This window comes from Macaca fascicularis, chromosome 4 (assembly GCF_037993035.2).
Source record: "Macaca fascicularis isolate 582-1 chromosome 4, T2T-MFA8v1.1".
Lineage (NCBI taxonomy): Eukaryota > Metazoa > Chordata > Mammalia > Primates > Cercopithecidae > Macaca > Macaca fascicularis.
The window spans coordinates 20,722,913-20,746,152 of record NC_088378.1 but is presented as its reverse complement, the minus strand read 5'-3'; the positions used below and the strand labels follow the sequence as shown (position 1 = coordinate 20,746,152).

Here is a 23,240-nt window from a genome sequence, read left to right as displayed (position 1 = left end):
AACAGATCCAAATTGAATTTTTAAAGATAAAATATACAATGTCTGATATAAAAAATACACTAATGGAATTAAGAGACCAGACACAACAGAAGACTAGTGAACTTCAAGACGAAGCAATGAAAACTACACAAAATGAAAAATAACCAAAAATAAGCAAAGCATTAATAAGCTGTGTGAGTATTTCAGGCAGACTAAGTAGAATTGGAATTGAAAAAATGTTTAAATAATTGCTGTGTTTCCAAATTTGATAAAAACATAAATCCATGGATCCTAGGAAGCTCAGCTAACTCCAAGAACAAGAATTGGTTGCTTTGGGGTGTAAAATATGCGTTTAAAACTTTGTGTTACTGGCATGTAATTTAAAAAACATACTGTAGCCCTGCACTCCCTACTGAGCACTTGAAATACGGCTAGTGCCAGTGAAAAAGTGAACTTTTGCTTATGGTGATGGCAGCATATCTCTATGAATTTATTAGAAAATCATATTGTTATTGCCCAAAGAAGAAACTTTGTACCCAGTCACCTCCCATTTCCAACTTTCCCCAGTCCTAGACACTAATTTATGTCTGTTTCTATAGATTTGTCTATTCTGAACATTTCATATAAATGGAATCTGGTTTCTTTCACTTAGCCTAACGTTTTCAATGTTCACCCATGTTGTACTATATATCCGTATTTCATTTTACTACTGAGTAATATCCCATTTTATGAATATAACATTTTATTTATCCATTGGCTGATGAACATTTGTTTCTACATTTTGACTATCATGAATTGATCCCTTTATCAAATGACACTCTTTATCTCCAGCAATAAATATTCCTTGCTCTGAAATGTACTTTGATATTAATATGGCCACTCCAACTTGCTTTTGATTTGTGATAGCATGGTATCTTTTTTCCATCCTTTCACTTTTCACCAATTTGCTTCTTGAAAATGTTTTCTTAGAGGTAAAATACGGCCTTACTTTTTTATTAAAACTGATAACCTCTGCACTTTAATTGGCATGTTTAAATCATTAGTAATTACTGTGATTACTGATATAACTGGGTTTGATCTATCTTGCTATTTGTTCCATCTTCATTTGCTTTTTCTCTTTTTCTGTCTAGTTTTGGATGAGCTATTTTTTATAATTCTATTTTTTCTCCTTTGTTGGTTTTAGAAAGTAAATGGATTTTTAACCAATAATAGCATCTGTCTTTGTTCTGTTAGGAAACAACAATCTTAAGAAAAAATGAAATGGACACATTTATATAAATGCAATTTTAAAATATTTTATTATTTGTTAATATAGTGTAACATTTCATAATATTGCATACTGCTCAAAAGTTGGTTTATTTAGTAGGGTAAGAATATCTTCTCTTCTTACTCCCCAGTCAGAATTTAAAGATACACTATCCTTTTAGAGCTCTATTATATTGGCTCCTAAAATGTCACATTTCATAAAACCATGTAATGAATAAAGGTTAAGAACAGTTTGATTTCACAGTTTCACAAGCAGCCAGTAGATTGCTGAATTGAGAACCGCAACAAAAATTCGCTAAGACTTTTTTATATTTATTTTTCCATAATGCTCCGTCTTAAAAGAAGAAAAAAATATAAAGGCAAAGGTAATATATGCTTCTTTTAGTCCTTTATCCAATAAATCAACCTTTAATTGCAAATAGGTTTTACAGTTACCAAATGATATGTCAGTTCCGTGCCAGCAGAATGTATTACTTTTTTGCTTTCTTGTTCTGGTGTTACCAGTAAGTTGAACAAATGACACTAAAATTTAAGAACACTATCACTTAAAACAACGTTTTGAAATAAAACATAGTAAAAAGACCACACCAGTCAGTCAAGTGCTTATAAATATAAAACAAGCATAATTGCATAGATTAAATAGGAGAAATTCAGATTCAGACAAAAATAAAACACCAAATTTAATTAAATAAATGAAAAGGACTCTTTCAAGTATTTTCTTGATATTTGCATTAATACTACATGTATTCCTCTTTATAACACTTTTTTTGGCATAGTTTATCTTGGATATAAACATAACAAATCTTAGAAAAACAAGTTAAAAAAGTATTTTTTCCCCCCACAAGGGCCAGTGAAGACTAACGAAAATACATTTTGGAGCATTTTATTTTTTTTCTTTCTTTCTTTCTTTCTTTTTTCCTGGTCAGGGCTCTGCCTGATGAAATATTTTAAATGTTATACTTGAAAAGAGTAGCTATATTTTTGTAGAATTTTAATAACAAAGTATTTGTTAGTCTTGATCCAATAAACTCATCAATAAGCCAAGTCAAGCCAAGTCAAGAGCTGGTCCCAACTGCTATATAGTGCTCTTTGCAATCAAATATAAAATTAATTACCCAAGTAATATATTCAAGGAAATAAATATAACTGTATTTAAATGCTTATAAAGTATAATCATAGTCTGTAGAGATATGTTTGTTTTACCGGCAAAATTTAAGTTCCCTTTCATAGGTCATTCTGTGTGCATGCATGAACACACACATATATATTATTTTTCCTTCTATAAGAACTATTTTGTTTGAAAAATTTGGCTTAGAAATTTATTATAGTGACTACAGGGTGCTCAAAATAAAAGGAGGCACAGCTGGTCAGTTTATGAATCATGCTGCATTATCAATTTTAATTGACTAGAAAGAGTAGAATACCCTGTCACCTGATACTTAGAACCATCTGCACCACAAAAATGTTCATCTGATAAATTCACCATCAATTTGGTAGGCTTTAATGTAACTACCCTGTTTTTTTAATACAGATAATGCAAAAGGAAATCATTTTATACTCAACTATATACTTTCCACTATGAAAAAAGGGGCACAGATACAATCTTCTACTTAATAATAAAAAAGGGCTGGCAGATGCACTCAGCATTACGAACACCATTTAAACCTGTATTTTACACCTGTAGGTTTTAAGTGTCTTGTCAAAAGCTTAGTTTCATGATATGTAATTTACAAAGTGATATATTCTTTAAAAGTACTCCTATATACATTTTCCTCTTGGAACGTGCCTCTGATTTCCAGCAGAAACATTACAAATACTATCATAAATGAAATCTTTCTTTAAAGAATAGACCATGAATCATATCAAAATTGCCTTAGTTCTCATCTTAAAAAGAGTTGTAAACTAAGTTTTAAGTAAGTGTTCTAGGTATATAATTGGACACGTAAATAGCCTATGTATAACTATAAAGTAAAAGATTGAGTTCAACAGTAGTTGAACTGTGAGAGTAACGAACACACATATATATGTATAAATAAATATATATATAATTTTTCTATTGAAACCTTTCTTTTAAATTTTCAGTTTGAAGAGGTTTTTGCTGTTAAATCATAAAACATACATATTGACCAATCTGACATGAATGTAATCTATGATTTATAACAAGCAGCAATATGACCCTCCGAGTATTACTAAGAGAAAAAAGTCTATCATAGATTTGAACCATATTAAAGAATCTTTAGCAATTTTCATTATCATCATCATTTAGCATCCAAATGTTAAACGTATTTAATAAAATTTAACACATAATAAGGTTATTTCTTCAGGATAATTTTGTCATTCAAGTACCTAAACTTACTATTATATAGAAAATGAAACTTTTCAATTACTGCTCTGAAAAATCAGAGAAATAATTAGTTATTATTTTAGATACGTAGCACTACTTTAGATTCATGATGACATCTCTTTCATGATGATCTTTAAAACAATGAGTGAAAAACAAACACTGTTTCAAAAATGGTAGCATATTTGGTTGAAATACAAAATATACTAATATACGTAGCACTTATATGTTAAAAACAGAAATATTTAAATGTTTTGTAATCTTTTTATGTGTTCAACATGAAGAACAGCTTCTCTCTTCACAATTGCCACATTTGAATGGATTATCAGTACAGTATTTCTTCTGTTTTATAAATAAATTTTATAGGTATTCTGTTGCAATTTTTTGCAAAGTATAACCTACAGCACAGTGATATATATAATTTAAGGTAATAAATACTTTCACATTCTAATTTAGCATTTGCATTATTTCATGCTTCTGAAGCTTTTTTGTTTTTATTTCTGCTTCAAGATAGAGGTAGATTTAGTAGAGATTGGGTATGTAAGACTTACTGCCAAAATGCAATTATCAATAGGTTTACTGCTAATGTGCAGTTTCCAAGAATGCTTGAAAAAATTCAGAATCACTAAGTAATACTTCACCAAAGTTCTCCTTTTCAAGCTTAAATTACTAAATAATTGCATATTCAATTATTCACAAATAGATACAAAAATCCAAACAATAGAAGATATAAATACAGGCACAACAACAACAAAACTAAAACAACAACAAACTACAATGAAAGATTGCATTTGAATGGAAATTTTTGTTTCATTTTGCTTTCTAAAAGTGCACCAAATTCTCTTTTCTGTTCTATGTAAAAAAAGAAACATTCTTACTGACGCTGGCAACAAAGAGGAGTTACCTGAAGCTACCTTTTTTAGCCATAAATTTTTCTTCCTCCAGTATGTTAAAGTTGAAATCCATCCATTGGTGCTTCCTGCTGCTGAAATATAAACTGTTGTTGGTTTTCATCCACCTGAGGTACAATGCTGGGGTCATCTTCTTCTACACCAAAGTAATGTTCAATCAGATCAAATGCCTTCTGGTAAATTTCCTGATTTTCATGGCTTTGCAAAAACTCAATTTTATCCAGACCTATTATACAAAGCATATATATAAAAACAAATTGTTACTACAATTTCAATATATGTTTAAATCAAAATAATAAATGAACATCATCTATCACCTCACTGGCAATGGGACTGCTATTTTAATCTAATGGTTGCACATATTGATAGCCATCACTTATGGTTTATACTTCAAGAATGAGAGTATGTGGCAGTGTGATATGAAGAAGGACCATAGGCCTGGGAGTAAGATCACAGACACCACCCTGCTAGGTGTGTGATCTTGGCCAGGTAAGTTCAGTTCTTCTGTTTCTCAACTGTAAAATGGCAGTTTTAGATAAAGTAACTCCACAGGTCCTTTCTAGAGCAACTAACATAGCGCAAAAAGGGAAAGCAACAAAACAAATTAAATGAAGAAACTAAAACATGCTGAGCCAGAGAATATCAGTATGAAATAAATGTGTAAAATTTGCAAACCCATACAATAAAAAACATACAGCTGCTGTATGATTTAACAGAATTACAATCTACAATTGAAACTGAAAGGCCTCATTTTGAAAGGATGACGAGAATCTATAGCAATAGATTTTACTGCTTATCAGAAAAAGCTCCACACATAAGTCTGGGTAGTGCTGAAAACATATTTCATTTAATTACAGACAAACCACTTCAATCAGATTATCACAGAATAAAAAAGCAGCAAAGAAGTCATATCTATATACGATCACAGAATAGCTCAAACCCTAGTCTAACTTGGGGTCAAAATAATGACTGTAGTAAGACAATACTCTTAAATCAATGACTAAATCTTGTATTCATGTAATGTCTTATCCAGTGATGTTATATAATTTGAAAGAAAAACAAAGTGATATCATGGGCTTTAAGAATCAAAAGTAAAAGTCTGAATCAGCCATACAATGTAAGCAGACTTAATACAGAAAAGTGAATATTTAATGCAAATAAAAGAAAATCAATTTAGATTCATGCCTTATCTAAAATAAATTCCATATGATTAAAAGTTTTAAGAATCTAATTTTTAAAACTTGGCAAATAAAAAAATTAATTTTCATCAAATCTCTGTGGAGGCAATGACTTTGTAAACTTTGAAAGAATAGAAAATTAGACTGAGTTATTTACGTTAAACATAAATGAACATGGGATGTTTTATTAAAATAAAAGAATGTACTCAATGGACGATCTGAAAAAAAAACAGACCTAGGAAAAAGCCGTATCAAAATAAACTACTATAAAATAAAATTCAAATTTTTACCAAAAAAAAAGTCAAATAGATAACCAAAGTATAATAAATATGCAATTTGGATGAGGAAATAGACTAACTCATGAAAAATATATACTACTATCTATAGTAAGTAAACCAAAAAAATGTACATAAAAGCAACTTGGTGTACTATTTTACATCTGCTAAGTCCGCAAAAAAAAAAAAAGTATGAGGTTGTAGAATAGATTCATACAATGCCAGTAACTCTGTCAGCAACAGGCCTTTGGAAAGCAAAATGAGAAGACATATCAAAAGCTTAAAAAGAAGTCAGTGCCTAAGACTCAGCAACTGAATTCCTGAAAATTTATCCCTGGATATTAATTCCATAAAAGAAATAAATTTATACACAGAAGGATGCTTATTTTGGTATACATAAAGTGATAAACTGGGAACAAACTAATGGTCAACAACAGGTTGTGGTTAAATTTCCATTCAAATGGCTAAAACTTCACTCAATATATAACATTATGGCCAGACACGGTGGCTCATATCTGTAATCCCAGCACTTTGGGAGGTTGAGGTGGGCAGATCACTTGAGGCCAGGAGCTCGAGACCAGTCTAGCCAACATGGAGAAACCCCATCTCTACTAAAAATACAAAAATCAGCCGGGCATGGTGGCATGCACCTGTAATCCCAGCTACTCAGGAGGCTGAGGCACATGAATTGCTTGAACCTGGGAGGCGGAGGTTTCAGTGAGCCAATATCACACCACTGCACTCTGGCCTGGGAGACAGAGTAAAACTGTGTCTCAAAAAAAAAAAAAAAAATTACATATTTATATATAGTATATATATAACATTATGTGGCCATTATAATAAAAAGTATGTAGAAATTTAAAATTTCTCCAAATGTTAAAAAGTAGAACATAAAACTATACATACAATACAATTAAGTCAATGTAAAGTATTTGTGCATAAAGACAACGTAAAAAAAGGTAAATAATAAAAATAAATTGTTAGGGTAATAAAATTATGGGTGACATTTTAAAACTTAAAAAAATATATACTGCTTTTACAACAAAAAAAATGTAGGGAACTAGAAGGGGAAAGTATCTATGACAGATAGTTAAGAACTGACTATAATTGCAAATTTTTAACTGATTGCTTACCATATGCTTCTTCAATGAGAGCACAGTATGGATTAACGCCGATTCCATTCTGCTTAGATTCTTGTTCTCCAAGACGTAAAATATTTTCAAGTCCATTTAAAGCCACTTGGACTATTTTGGAGTCCATAACAGTCAAAAGATCACAAAGTGGTTTAATGCAGCCTAAGGCTACCAAATACCTTCAGATTAATTTAAAAGAGAAGAAATGGGAAAAAAAGATTTAAAAAGACCTAAGTACAAAAATGTTACTGTTTGTAACAATAACGCAAAAATATTTTTCATAGTGAAATGTTATATAAGCAATTAAGAAAAAGTATTCCTACACAAATGTAAACATTACACATATTTAAATTCTCACATAGGAAACTTAAAATTTTCTTTACTCAACTATTCTCTAATTTAACATACTTAGCAATAAATGGTCTTGCAAAGACTATAAAATACACACACAAACTGGTACTTGGGCCTGTTTTTCATGGTGCTCATCTGAGCACTAAACGTACGTTCGAAAGGTTTCTGTGTTTTTTTTTAAAAGGCAAGCCCACACACACACACACACACACACACACACACACACACACACACAGAGGTCATAAGGGGGTAGACAGAAATGGAAAGAAAGAAAAGACATCTAAATTAAACTTGAGAAAATTTCCCATAAAAACAATCACAGCTAATATTCTAAAACATATGCTGTGTTTCAGAAGCGCAGAAGGCCTCTACGAACAAAACAGGCTCTCTTGTGAATAATTTTCATAAATAATATTCACCAAAAAATTCCATTAATTTCTGAATGCGTGTCCTTTTCTAGTTATTGGCTGCTTTTTTGTACTCTATAATGTAAATTAAGTAACTGATTTGTTCACTTGGCAAAAAATCCGTATTAAGTACAAAGGTTAAAAACATACTATGAAGCCAGGCTGTGTGCCTTCAAGTCCCAATTCCACTCCTTATTAGTTTTGTGACCTTGAACAATTACTCTGTGTCTCAGTTTCCCCATCTTAAAAATGGGAATAATAATAGTACCAACTTCAGAGAGTTGTTGTAGGAACACAATAGACATTTAATAAAAGTTTCTGTCCCTCTTTAAAAAAAAATGTATATACCTTCACTGGAGCACTCATTTGCCCTATACTGTACTGTAATTGATCAAAAATATCTGTTGAATGAATAACTGCCTCACAGTTAAGAGATTAAAGGAGATAAAATACATGAAAGTAGCTGATACATTGCTGGTGCTCAATAACTGAAATGACTTAGCGCAATAAATGGCAATAGTAGGCACTCAACTAGTGGTATGGATGCAGAACTTAATCTGAGATCAAGAGGTCTTTTCCCATATATGCAGACTTACTGAAATGATTAAAGTGGTTAGAAAAATAATTATCTCAATTTGGGTACTTGATCCATACTAATAAATTAAAGGAATAATATACAGAGTAGATATAACCACAAAAATTAATTGAAAAAATACAACTATTTGCAAGTGAACAAACTTGCAGCCCTAATAAAATAAAAATAACATCAGCATTTAAAAAATACAAAATAGAACAAAGGAAGGGTCTTGATTTATTACTGCTTGTATCCATGACACAAAGTGGAAATACTGATTAAAGCAAAGAGAATAGAAAACAAAAGGCAGAGACAGATGTTACCAATATACACCAATATAAATTTGAGAGAACAAGATAATACTACAAATGAAGGCAATAAAAGACAATTTAACAATAGGTAGATTTCAAAATCATGTGATTTATAAAATAGCATTGTAATTTGACTTGTTTTATAAATTGAAAAATAAATCAAATATGCATTAGAAAATATTTTCTAAGAAGTCTAGTTTCATGGAGGGATCCTCCAAACAAGACGATTCTGTAGAAGTAAAGCTTTTAATAGAGGTGTAAGTGAAACTTTGCTATGTCAGATAAAAAAGAGTGAAAGTACATGATAAAAAGAGATTCAGGAATCAATACTCACAATAAAAATTATGATGATTACAAATAATAATAATAGTAGCTATTCTTAGTTATTATCTATTAGTTATTAATAATATGTTTAGGAACTGTGCTGACACTTCAAAGACATAAATTTCACTTAACTATCAAGATACAGTCCCTCAGTTTCATCGGAGATTGGTTCCAGGACACCCTTCCTCTCAATACCAAAATCCACAGATGCTCAATTCCTTTATATAAAATGGCATAGTATTTGCATACAACCTATGCATATCTTTCCATGTATTTGAAATCATCTTTAGATTACTTATAATACCTAAAACAATGTAATTGCTATGTTACTAACTGTTGTATTATGTTTTTAAATTTGTATTATTTTGTATTGTTGTATTGGCATTTTTCACTGTTTTTTTCTTTTTTAATATTTTTGACCTGCAGGTGGTTGAATCCACAGATGCAAAACCCAAGTATATGGAAGGCTGACTATACTACCATTACTATTTGTTACTGGAACTCATTTTTTAAAATGAAGAAACTAGATTAGAGGGGTTAAATGACTTTATCAAGACCACACAACTTTTACTGAAGGAGCAGGATTTGAAATCAGGCTGACTTAAAAGCCCATGCACCTATTATTTATATTGTCAGCAGAATAAATAAATTTAAAAAGCTTAGACTCAAAAAGCTAATATTTAAAAAAGGTAACTAGTATAGAAAAATAAAAGTAAGATACTATCCATAGGCAAGGCTAACAGTCAATGAGGAGCAGAACGTCACCATATAAACAGTGTCTATTTCACTTTTTATTTAAAGAGGATATTCAAATTTGTTAGCCATTTCTATATAATAAAGCTATATTTTTGTGATTAAAAAATATTTAATGCCCATGACAGTGTACTCTACAAATTAACACAGACCGTTCCCATTTGGATTTTTAATCTCTGATTTTTCATAAGCAGCCTATCAAGGAGAATGATGTTATATTTTAAATGAAAAAAACAAAAAAACCATTGTGAATGAGTAACTGATATAATACATGCCGTCATTTCATATTATCAAACTGACTTAGAAATAATACTTTAGTTGCATCAGTAAATAAAAAATACGTTTTATTTCAACTTTTGTCTCATTTACATTTAAAAAACAATTAAAAAGTGTATATCATACCTTATTTGCTCTGGAGTACCTCCTGATGTCGCATTAGTTATAGCCCAAGCTGCTTCTTTTCTGGTACGAAACTCTGCTTTCTGAAGAATCTCAATCAAAACAGGAAAAATATTTGCATCTATAACAGCCTGAGAGGGGGAAAAATATATAATCAGTACAAACACTGTTTCTAAAATATTACCAGTAAAAAAAATATTGAAACTCAATGGCTTCAAAATGTCAAGGTTTTTGGAAATACTTTTCCAAGAATTTTTAATTTCTATTCTATCAGCAAACTTTCAAATATTTTTCTTTTTACATAGGAAATTGGCTTTTTAAAGACTGGAGAATAAGAAAATATAAATTTTAGAGATGATAAAGCACAAGGCATGTGACTGATCAAAATGGATAAGTAATCACTGACACAAAAAGCTTGATAGGACCCTAATAAATCATTAAAAGCTTTGAGAGGAAGATTATTGCATAACTTATTTAAAACTAATGCAAAAAATATATATATTTCTAAAGACAAACCATTATGTGTCAGGCACTGTGCTAAATACATACACACACACACACACACACACACACACACACACACACACACACTCTTGCTATATTTCACTAGAATACTACAAGTAAATGTTATTATTTTAGAGGAGGAAAGGCCATGTTCTTTAAAATACTTTTTCGGTATCTTTTTAAAAAGGAATCTTTTTTAGTAACTCAATAAAAAACATTTAAAAAGTGTTAACTTTTGTCTAAACTGGTTTCTTAGACCTTGCTGTTCTACTCTCAGATCTGGAGGGTAGTTACCTGAATCTGAGCTCTATTTCCAGCAGTGATGTTAGAAACAGTCCAGCAGGCTTCTTTTCTAATTGACTCCTTTGGGCTACTCAATAAATGTAAGAGACAGGGTAATGCAGAACAATTCAAAATTACCTAAAACAAGTTAGAAATGGAAACAAAAAGTTTTATAGTAAATAACCTATGTGAAAAGCTACTAATGAATTATTTAGATGTACAAAAAACATTCTAGAAAATGAAATTAAGAAAGGAGAAATTCCTTTCAAAGGAAAATTTGCTGTCTTCTACACTTCTGCGATTGATAAACCTAGTCTCATGCCACTATAAGGAAGTGTCCTGTTCTCAGCCCATTAAAATGAAAATCAGAGGTGTATCCTTCATATTTACAAATGTTCTAAGAGTTCAACTAATAAAACTGAAAAAAGATTTGGTGACTTGAGGTCAGGATCCAACCTCTAGTTTTCCCAAATGAATTGTTGAAAAATATATATATATCATACAGTCTGAAAAAAATTTAATTCTACAATAATTAAAAACATTAGCATGTAGAATCAATTGGCTTCATAAAAATTTTTACTATCTTACTCGTCTTCCGTAAACAAGTATATTCTGCATTGTCCCTTTACATTCTTTATTCCATTGCAAGATTAATTATGTTCCTATATTCAAAATACTCCAATGATTTACATTAAATTCATCTGGTGAAGAAGTATGGAGCAGTGCACCAGAAATCCAACGGAAAATTACAGTATATGTCTAGAATGGCATTTTCATTTAAAGAGCTATATTAAATGAATAACTGTCAATTACTAAAGAGCAACTGTTTAATAACTTTGATTAGTATCCAAATAGGCCTTTAAAAGGATAAAACTGAAAGAAAATATGTAAGTTAGAATAAAAAATATACTGTAAAGCAGTAAACAAAGGAGAATCCAACGTGTTAAATAATTTAAGTTTCTCTATCTTCAAGAAAGATTGTGCTGGGCATAGCGACTCATGCCTGTAAGTCATACTTTGAGAGGCCAAAGCAGGAGGATCGCTTGAGCTCAGGAATTTGAGACCAACCTGGGCAACATAGCAAGACCCTGTCCCTAAAAAAATAAAAAAATTAGCCAGGTGTGGTGGTGCACACCTGTGGTCCCAACTACTTGGAAGGCTGAGGCGGGAGGACTGCTTGAGCTGGGAGGACTGCTTAAGCCAGGGAGGCAAAGGCAAAGGCAAACATAGCAAGACCCTGTCCCTAAAAAAATAAAAAAATTAGCCAGGTGTGGTGGTGCACACCTGTGGTCCCAACTACTTGGAAGGCTGAGGCGGGAGGACTGCTTGAGCTGGGAGGACTGCTTAAGCCAGGGAGGCAAAGGCTGCAGTGAGTCATGATCACACCACTGCACCCCAGCCTAGGGGAAAGAGCAATATCTTGTCTCTAACTAACTAACTGACTAAATAAATAAATAAATAATAAGATTGTAACCCAAATCTGGCTGGAGTCGATCTTGACAGCATATCTTCTTTGACATCTCACCATCCTCCAAGATACAGACACAGACACACACACAATTATGGTGATGTTAAAATCTTAATTAATATGTAATCAAGTTGTATGAAACATAAATTTGTTTAAGTCCCTTATGTTAACAACTTACGATACTCAAGTTTGAACTCACCTGTGTTTGAATATCATCACCAGTCACAATATTACCAACTGCCCTCAATGCAGGTGATACAACTTTATAATCATTGTGCCTAAAAATAATAAAAACATGAACCTAAATACTAGTAAGAATTTAAAATTTACACAAAAGTTACAAAAATACTACAAACTCCTGCAGGGTGTTCAGCCAAAGATCCCATTGAAGTTTTACTAATTATTCTGATAACCTTTATAACAAAGGATCTAATCCAGGATCACTCCCTACAGCCAGTGTTCATGTCTCTCCAGTCTCTCCAGAATGGTTTCTCAGTCTTCCCTTGATTTTCATGATTTTGCCATGTTTGAAGATCAGAAGCCCGTTAATCGGGTTTATCCAATGTTTTTCATGATTAAGACCCAGGTTATATACTTTGGCTGGGGGATATCATAAGTGCTATAATCTTTTCATTATATCCCAGTCTTTTTTTTCCCATTATATTGGTACTGAATTCTGGTCACTAATTACGATGATGTCTGCCAGACTTTTCCACTTTACCATTATCGTTTTCCCGTTTATAATTAATATAATTAATATTTTGCAACAAAATACTTTGAGATAATGCAAAATTCCACTCCTTAACCTACTTTTACCACTAAGTTTTAGCATCTCTTGATGCTTATTCTGAAGTATTGGTAATTATTAGTATTATTACCAGTGATGTATTTCTAATACTATCATTCCAACTACATGCTTTAATGTGGACTTATGGGTTTCGTATTTTATTCAATAAAATGTACATTAATATAATTTATTTCAAAGCACAAATTGTCCCAGGTTTGGATAGTGAGAACTCCTTCAAATAGGCTTCTGTGTCCTTTTGACATCTGTCCATTATTTGAGCACTCATTACTTCCTGCATTCATCTTACATTTTCTCAGTCCCACCCCTGAAACCAGTCATTTCTCCAAGAATCATGGTTCCTTTTAATGGAGAGTAGTGTTTAGAAACTTCAATCTGAACTTCAGTTTCCTTAGCTTATTAATGTAGAAGTGTTACTGCTCCCAGGCCCTTCAAGAGGATGCATACACACACTTACACACATATATATTTACTTCTATATCTAGCTATGTTAAGAGCCATGAGTTCACACTGATATTTTTAGTTCTAATCTAAAATCATTAAATTATTCAGGCTTTCTCCTCTTCCATATTTTTATCTCTATTCTCTGATAACAAGAAATAGCTTCTATTTTTCTAACCTCCCTATACCAGCCAATCTTCTACCTCAGCTAGACTGGTATCCCACGATGTGCTGGCTCCAAGCCCTGCTCCAGTCTGCTTATCTGCTCACCCCAGTGGGTGTCATTATCAAGTTTAGGCCCTGATCCCCCCTGCTGAACCTGCATGCCCACCCTCCTCTGATGCTGTCCTCATGCTGGGACCCCAACTCCTTATCAGACCTCGCTTTGTGCCATCTACCTTGTTTGGCCCTACAACGGCTTCTTGACAAAAGAAGAAAGGAAGGAAGATAATACATTTTTTAAAGAAGGTAAGAAGATGAAGTTATGAAGTTACAACATCTTTTTAAAACAAGTTTTCTTAAATGTTTTTAACTTCTTTGTATAGAAAAGCTGTTCTTTTTAAGGAAAATAGCTATAACAGCCCAGCAAAGAGAAACATGTTATCTTTAATAGAGGTGAAATACTAAATGGCTTTCACTACATGGACTTTTACTCAAATTAATTACTATAACGAAAAATAAACTAGATTATTTGTTCTGTGAGAGGAGAAACTATGTTCTATACTTCATTAACAATGTCTCACACAACACCTTAGCAGGTAACAGGCATTCCATAAACACTTATTAAGTTTCTCTAACTCATAAAGAGATCACATTAAACTAAGGAAATTCATTTACAAAATAATTAGTCCCAACTACAAGACATAAGTTCCAAATTTTAGGGTCAACTTTCTAGGATTGTGTCTGTTAAGTGTAGGGTCAGTAGCTTTTTAATTTTCCCTGAAGACAGTGACTCTTGAGATATTTACAAAGCTATTACTTGAATTGCTCATTTTAAATCCCAATCATACAATTATTAAGCATAAATTATTTATAGTTACATCAAAAGTTCCACCAATCTTCGACAGACTCCAGAATCAATGACTGCTTGAATTTTATCATTGGGTCCATCAGAGAGATAAGAAAGGGCCCAACACACGTCTGCTAACACATCTGGGTCACTGCTAAACAACAGTCGTGACAGGACATTTAAGCAAGGTGAAACCTGTAAGGGAAGAAAAAGCATATCTAAATTTTTTTCTCTATTTAAAGCCAAGTTTCCTCAGAAAAATATAGAAATTAATTTTAAAACAAAAATTTAATGTTATAAAAATTTATATTGTTTTAAAATTATAATCAGATATATGAATATGAAGCTAATTATGACTACTGTTAATCTTATATTGAATAAGATATGTAGTAAAATTTGTTTTAAAAAATAGTAAAATATTTGGGATCTCTTGTCTGTGTCTAAATCATACACACTCCCACAAAAAAAGCACACCAAAACTGAGAAGTTCAAAAGTTCTACTTAAGTGTTTGCTATGAGGATCACAGAATATAATCTAACTTTAATAAGCCTCACTTGACTCATTACATGTACTTATCTGGAAATAAATCTACTAATCATTTGAGGAACTAAGGTACAGAAAGTACAAAAATAAATATATTTGTGAAGGGTATTCAAGTGGAAGTCATTATTAATAAACTATTACACTGATAAGAATGCATGTAGCACCTAAGAACAGTGCCTGACATAGAGTAGGCACTCAAATGTTGGCTTTTTTTTTAACTCCCATGATCACTATTGATGCTATGTTCCTTAAAGTTGTTTTTTTTTTTTAAATAAGCAACCTAACATATCCCTTAGTCTTTCTCCTCAGTTAAGAACTATGTTAAGCTGGGCACGGTGGCTCACGCCTGTAATCTTAGCACTTTGGGAGGCCGAGGCGGGTAGATAACCTGAGGTCAGGAGTTCAAGACCAGCCTGACCAACATGGACAAACCCCATCTCTACTAAAAAAAAAAAAAAAAAAAAAAAGAACTATGTTATATGTTATATACCCCACAAATAAAAAGTGATGACATTTTTCTTAAATGTTCTAATATTTTAGATGACTTTTCCCTTTAACCCTGTTTTAAAGATTATCAGTATATAAACCATTCTCTTCTGAAAGCAGTTACCATCTCTGCTGGGCCTGTCCTCTAAAGATGATTTTCAAGATTATCAGTATATAAACTATCGTCTTCTGAAAGGAGTTACTGTCTCTGCTGGGCCTGTCCTCTAAAGATGACCCTAGGACTCATGTACACAAATCAGTTAGCTTACAAAATAGGTATGTCCATCTGTTAGTAGGCAAATAAAATCAGCACAACTGGATCCTTCTCCAACGATCAAGCTTCCACCCTTGCCAACCTCCTCTTCCTTGAACAGAGAAATCAGGGTTTGTTTTTCTTTTTTTGTTTTGTTTTGTTTTTCAGACAAGGTCTTACTCTGTTGCCTAAGCTGGAGTACAACCTCCACTTCCTGGGCTCAAGCAATCCTCTAGCCTCAGCCTCCTGAGTAGCTGGGATTATAGGCGTGAGCCACCATACGCAGCTAATTTTTGTACAGACAGGGTTTCACCATGTTGCCTAGGCTGGTCTAGAACTCCTGTGCTCAAAACAATCTGCCCACCTCAACCTCCCAAAGTGCTGGGATAACAGGGCATGAGCCACCATGCCCAGCCAAATATCAGGTTTTTAAAGCAAATATAAAGTATGTTAAAAAAAATTAATATAGCTGACATATGTCTTTTCACTGAGTTAAAAAACAATGAACTAATACATATTTCCAGTATTAAGTGAGCAAAGTAAAAACATTTCTGCCCCAGTATCTTCTCAGGAAAAAAGAAAAGAAACAGAAATACAAATTCTAACTCTGAAAAAGCCAGTAGACATTAATAATCCTGTCCACAATATATAAAGACAAAAGTGAATAAAGAAACAGTAACCGACTCAGGAGAGAAAAGTGGAACCTTAATGCCAGGAGAGGGAACTACCAGTAAGAAGAAAGCTAATTTATCTCCCCACCATCATCTCCAAATGCTTAGAAATCAGAGGCATCAGGTATCACAGACAGGAGGGGAAACGGTGCTAAAATAGAGGAAGAGATTAAAAATCCGATAAGCAGCAGGTTAGACTTTGGGTCCCTACTACAAAGGTAAGTGACTAGCATTCTCAATGCTACCAAAGACTGGAAGTTTATTTGAAGGAGAAACTGGACAACAAAATGTGAATCACAGAAACTGAACTTCAGGATATAAAGCACAGTGGAGGTTGAAATGAAGCACTAGACTAGAAAGTAGGAGATAAGTGTAAGTCTGCATACTGACTACTGAAAACCTCTAGCTCTCTTCCAATACTCAGTTCCCAGATGTTTATTATTTGTATTTTTTATTTTTGAGACAGGGTCTTGCTCTGTTGCCCAAGCTGGAGGTACAATGGCATGATCACAGCTCAATGTTGTCTCAACCTCCCAGGCTCAAGCAATCCTTCCATCTCAGCCTCCTGAGTAGCTGGGAGGACAGGCATGTGCTACCACACTCGGCTAAATTTTTTTATTTTCTGTAGAGACAGGTTCTTACAATGTTGCCCAGGCTGGCCTCGAACCCCTGGGCTCAAACGATCCTCTCACCTCAGCCTCCCAAAGTGCTGAGATTACAGCATGAGACACAGTGCCCAGCTGCAGGATATTTAGTAGCCAGGTATGTTACCTACTCTATACCTCAACCCAATCTACCATCTTCCAGCAAGAGAATGGAAACTCTGTCTCTGAAAAAAATGAATGGTCTCTGAAGAGAGACTGAAATTTAGTGTTCCTCAAAAAAATATGGTTTTGCTGCCCAATTATCCTACAATGAAGTCCATTTATACACTCATCTTCCAATCAGCTTTTTAGTTTCTTCCGAAATTTGTTCAAAGATCACCAGATAAATGAAGATAGCCTCCAACATTAAAGTGATTAAGACAAACCACAAACAAAACAAAAAAAGCACAAAGAAACAGAGACACCAAAAAACAAACAAACAAAAAACACTATAAATCCTTAGATATGACAATTTGCTGAGTCCATAAAAGAATAGAATTCTACCTAAAGATGAGCAACCAGAGAGTAAGAAAACTAATTATTGAAAAGATAAAATATGATTGTAGAAATGAAAATTTCCAGCCTGGCGTGGTGGCTCACGCCTGTAAATCCCAGCACTTTGGGAGGCTGAGATGCGCAGATCCAACATGGTGAAACTCTGTCTCTACTAAAAATATAAAAATTAGCCAGGCGTGGTGGCAGGTGTCTGTAATCCCAGCTACTTGGGAGGCTGAGGCAGGAGAATCGCTTGAACCCGGGAGGCAGAGGTTGCAGTGAGCTGAGATTGCACCACTGCATTCTAGCATGGGTGACAGAGCGAAACTCCATCTCAAAAAAAAAGGAAGAAAAAAAAGAAAATTTCAAAAAAAGTGAATGATTAAAAAACAAATCTCTCATATAAAATTACAGAAAATGTACTTAACAAACAAGCCTTAAGCCCCAAAATGTGATATTATTTCATAAGTTTGGAATACATAAGTAAACAACAAAGTTTCCCTTAGGAGTTCACATTTTAGTGGAAGATTTTTAAAAATTAAAATACATATATAAGGGCCAGGCGTGGTGGCTCACACTTATAATGCCAGCACTTTGGGAGGCTAAGGCAGGCAGATTGCCTGAGGTCAGGAGTTCGAGACCAGCCTGACCAACATGGTGAAACCCCGTCTCTACTAAAAATACAAAAATTAGCTGGGCGAGGTAGCGTGCGCCTGTAATCCCAGCTACTCTCAAGGCTGAGGCAGGAGAACAGCTTGAACCTGGGAGGCGGAAGTTACAGTGAGCCAAGATAGAGCCACTGCACTCCAGCCTGGACGACAGAGCGAGACTCCATCTCAAAAAAAAATAAATAAATAAATAATAAAATTAAAATACATAAACAGAAAAACACATATATTATGTTAAAAGGTGATTTGAAGAAAATAGAGTAAAAACGAAGAAGGTCAGGTACACTCATGGGCTGACAGCAGTTGTTACAGTAGGTAGACAGACTTAAGCGGGGCATGAGAGGACTGCTCCCCCACCCACTAGGAATGTCAGGTGATGGTTTGGCAATTATCACATTGCATCTTTAAAAGTGATAAATTTGGCAGCCGGTGCCAGGAAGAGGCCATTTCCTGATGATCCTCACCTGTTGCACTAAAGTGTTAACTGAATGCAGGCACCAGGGAGATGCAACTTCTCAGGCATGTGCATTAAGAGACAAAATGGCAGAGTATAACTTTCCGGGGGTGGGGGGCACACTATTGGAAAAGGGAAGAAAGCCTCAGATGAGCATGCATACAACTTCCTAAACACACTGCTCATGCTCACCTTCCAAGGGTAAGGAGGGCACTGGGCATGGAGGCAGCACACCCTTAAGGGAAGAATCATGGGAAAGGGGCCAGTCTATAGTCCTAGGATCAAGGTTAATTTAAACACGGCACTTGACCTCAGTGCCTGCTTGGGTCCCTTCCAAGAGTACTTTCCTTTCTTTCCTGTTCTAAAGCCTTTTAAATAAACTTCCACTCCTGCTCTGAAACTTGTCTTGGTCTCTTTTTCTACCTAATGCTCTCAGTTGAATTATTTCTTCTGAGGAAGCAAGAATTGAGGTTGCTGCAGACCCATAGGGATTTGCCGCCAGTAACTTGGATACTGGCACCACAGTGACAGATTACATTATTAAAAATAGTGGTAACAGTAGAGCTCATAAAAAATGTGACTTCTAAGCAAACAAAGATGAGGGAATCAGTCAAGTAGTTACCTACAAGGAGACTGTTGTAAGACAGTGGTTGTCAAAGGGTGGTCCATGGACCCCTGGGGGATTCCTAAAACCCTTTTGGGGGTATATGTGATGTCAAAACTATTTTCATAATAATACTAAGACATCATTCGTCTTTTTCATTTTGTTGACATTTGCACTAAAGGTACAAAAACACTGGCAGGTAAAACTATTGGCATGTCAGCACAAATCGCAGCAGTAGTATCAGAATGCACTGCATATCTTTGTATTCTTCACCTCCAGCTAGAAGGGCAGTGGATGGGGAAGAGCCAGTTTTATTTAAGAGTTAATGTGAATAGACAATAAAAATTACTACTTTTATTAAATCTCAACTCTTGAGTTTATGTCTTTTGAATATTTTATGAAATGAAATGAAAAGTAAAATGAGAAGGCATACTAGTTCATGATTTACCTTTGTGAATTACAAATGTATTATTTTTTATCCCCAGAAACTTTATCACTAGATCTTTACCAAAGTTTAAACTTCTCTTAGTGCTAGATACTAAATTTAGATACTAAATTCAAAAGAAGTAGAATGGTATTCTAAAAATTTACCCCCTTTCTGCCTTCCTAACAGCATCTTAAACAATAAAACTAAACTGGGAATTAATTAATCATCTGTATTTCTAGAGGCAAAATGCAGTAGATAGGGAAACAGATACCCTAAGATATAAAAGTTACAATGGAAAAGTACAAACGGTGAACCTAAAGGAATTATTTAATCTTTTGGGGGACTTATTTTCCTATAAATGAGACAACTAGACTAGAAGATTTCTAAAGTCAATTCCTTCATACATGTGGTTGCAGTGACTGCCTCTGGGCACAGGAATTTAAGGTGTGTTAGGAAAAGTACAAGGGACACTTCCTTTGTATTGTAAAGCTTTTGAATATTGTATATGTACAAACATTGTATGGTCAATAAAGAAAATAATTACTAAGCAAAAAGCGGAGTTCCTTAAACATCAAAAAGCTATTATATAGAAACTTAGGTTTATGGAAACAGATTTTTTAATTTGTGTATTTTACTCATACCTTACTAAAGTTTGGAGGAGGGTTTTTGCCTCTACATAAATTTGAGAGGGCCCACACAGCATTTCTTGTTGTTGTGAGTCTGTTTGAATTTGTTAATAACCTGCCAAGAAAAAGGAAAAAAAGGAATTATCACCTTACATTCATTTTTCCTCTTCAGCTATCGTAACATAAAATTTCTCTCCAATATATTTTATAAGATATTCAAACTAGTAAAATAGGAAAAAAGAATCTAAAATTCATTATGTTTTCAGAAGCAAAATAAGCATATTACAGTTCTATTTTCTAAAGTTTGAATCTACAATCTGAATTCTTAAAAGAATTCTTAAGAGGATGTCATGGGAAATTTACTTATTTCTATATATATTAAAGAAAGAATACTAGATTAATTTTTCTTTTTTTTTTTTTTTTTTTGAGACAGAGTCTTACTCTGTCACCTACACTGGAGTGCAGTGGCACGATCTCAGCCCACTGCAACCTCTGCCCCCTGGGTTCAAGCGATTCTCCTGCTGCAGCCCCCTGAGTAGCTGGGATTACAGGCGCCTGCCACCGCGCCTGGCTAATTTTTGTATTTTTAGTAGAGATGAGGTTTCACCACCTTGGCCAGGCTGGTCTTGAACTCCTAACCTCGTGATCCACCCACCTCAGCCTCCTAAAGTGCTGGGATTACAGGCGTGAACCACCATGCCCGGCCAGATTAATTTTTTTAATCATGAAAATAATATATGAATTCAGAAAGCAAGGAATACAGTTTCAAATTATATAAAGATTACCTACTGACAAGGGAAGTTCTTTTGTTGTGTTTTTAACAGAGTATGTCTTAGTATTTTTTTACCTGGTTTGCAATGAACCTTGGTATCTACTAAGAAACTGAGTATCTACAATGAGAATTTTTCTTCTCAGCTCCTAAGGAGTTACTACTTACAGGTTTTTTTTTTTTCAAAGCATAACTTTATGTTTTAGTTATTTATATTTAAATAGGAGATCCCCTAAAATAGTAGTACTTGAAACTTTTAGAATTATGGACCCCCTTGAGACCATAATGGATCCTTACCTCAGAAAAAAAGCACATACATCAAAATTTGGCATGCAATTTCAGGATTTTGTTAACCTCCTAAGGACCTCCACAAACCTGCTAGAAGTACAAAGAACCTAGGTTAAAAAAAATCCCCGTTTTAGAGTGACATATGCAAATATGGTGCAGAACAGGTGCTTGTTCCTGGGGGAACACCAAGAAACTTGCAAACACTGTCAGAATCAAGTTGATTAGAATTCTGAAGACAGTCAAAAGTTTATGGCAACGAAGATAACTTTTAACCAGGAAAGGGCTGAAATCTGGTAGGAAAGGTTTCCAGCATTTTAACCTACTCTTACCCAACCCCCTCCCCAGCCTGACAGCAACCTTTAAGACAGAAGCCTGAGTTCTCACTGTGGGTTCCTGGTTCTGAAAGGAGTAGAGCAGAACTTGTTTCCAAGGAATTGTGTTTGTCTGTTCTGACCTATTTGGAGGCTCCCTGAAAAACTGATGCAAAGGGCTTGCCTTTGTTTTGCATAACTAGGAATTCTCTCAGGGTGGAAAAGTAGCTTTGTAAACAAGGAATGGTCCTCAAAAACATTAAAAGGCAAATGAATGAGATGTGACACCTGAGCAAAAGATACAGTTGAGGCAAACAAGGGACACATTGAAAACCTGTCTGGAAAGGTGGGGAGTAAGATACTTGGGCTATGAGGGATGTGAAAAGCTCCCACATGTATAAAACAATCTGAAGGCCCATGCACATGTCCAGGGCAGAGTCCACAATCAGAAAAAACATGAAGAGACCTACGCTTTCACTTCTAGTTTTTCTTTAGACTTAGCACTAGCAGGGAGTAAAGTAGTGCTAAGTCACAGCTGTAATCAGCCTGACTAAGCATTGAAGAGGTGGCTCAATGCAGGGCCAATCTTTAAAAACCTGGAGACTTTTTTTGTTTATTTTTGGCTCCAGATATTTAAAGCACTCTCTGCTGTCAAACCATTAGCTACCCACTGAGTTAAGGGAAAAGAGATTTCAGAGACCACGCATGACAAGGAATACAGGCTTTATAAAATTAATTTTAAAAGTCCCCAAATAAATAACTACAACAAAGAGCAACATGAAAACCTGGAAAGAGAGGAGAATCTGATTTCCATAGTTCCACAGTTACAATAATCAGTCAGTTTTTCAACAAGAAATTATAAGGCATGCAAAGAAATTTTAAAAGTGTAGTCCATTAACAGTGAAATATATAAATTAAAAGAAATTTTCCCTGAGAAATCACAGACATTGGATTTACTATGCAAAGATTTTAAATTCATTGTCTGATACACTCAAAACAGCTAAAGGACCTATGCACAAAAAAAACTAAAGAAAACTATAAAAACAATGTCTCAACAAATACAGAATCATCACTATGGAAACAGACATTATAAAAAGGAACTAAATAGGAATTATGAAGCTGTAAGTATAAAACTGAAATTAAAAATTCACTAGAGGGGTATAACAGCAGATTGAGCAGGGAAAAGAAAGAATCCACAACCCTAAGATAGGTTAACTGAAATTATTAAAACCGAGAAGCAGAAAGAAAAAGAATGACAAGAAATGAACACAATCTAAGAAAGCTGCAAA

The 23,240-nt window shown here is 33.9% G+C and overlaps 1 protein-coding gene across 5 annotated transcripts in view; it reads right to left on the bottom strand.

The window, feature by feature from the left end:
- Positions 1–1,258: 1,258 nt before the first annotated feature.
- The window catches only part of KPNA5 (karyopherin subunit alpha 5), a 53,672-nt gene continuing 31,690 nt past the window's right edge, over positions 1,259–23,240 (bottom strand). For 2 of the 5 annotated variants that reach the window (XM_005551659.5, XM_015448586.4), the window contains exons 9-15: positions 20,599–20,698; positions 14,743–14,906; positions 12,656–12,734; positions 11,001–11,126; positions 10,206–10,333; positions 7,084–7,262; positions 2,127–4,723 (exon numbers count right to left, since the gene is read on the bottom strand). In XM_005551659.5, the coding sequence (XP_005551716.3) occupies positions 4,536–4,723; positions 7,084–7,262; positions 10,206–10,333; positions 11,001–11,126; positions 12,656–12,734; positions 14,743–14,906; positions 20,599–20,698 (964 nt within the window). In that variant the 3' untranslated portion in view covers positions 2,127–4,535. Of the gene's footprint in view, positions 4,724–7,083; positions 7,263–10,205; positions 10,334–11,000; positions 11,127–12,655; positions 12,735–14,742; positions 14,907–20,598; positions 20,699–21,649; positions 21,731–23,240 lie in introns of all 5 variants that reach the window. The other 3 variants (XM_074036929.1, XM_074036930.1, XM_005551660.5) reach the window with 3 other exon arrangements.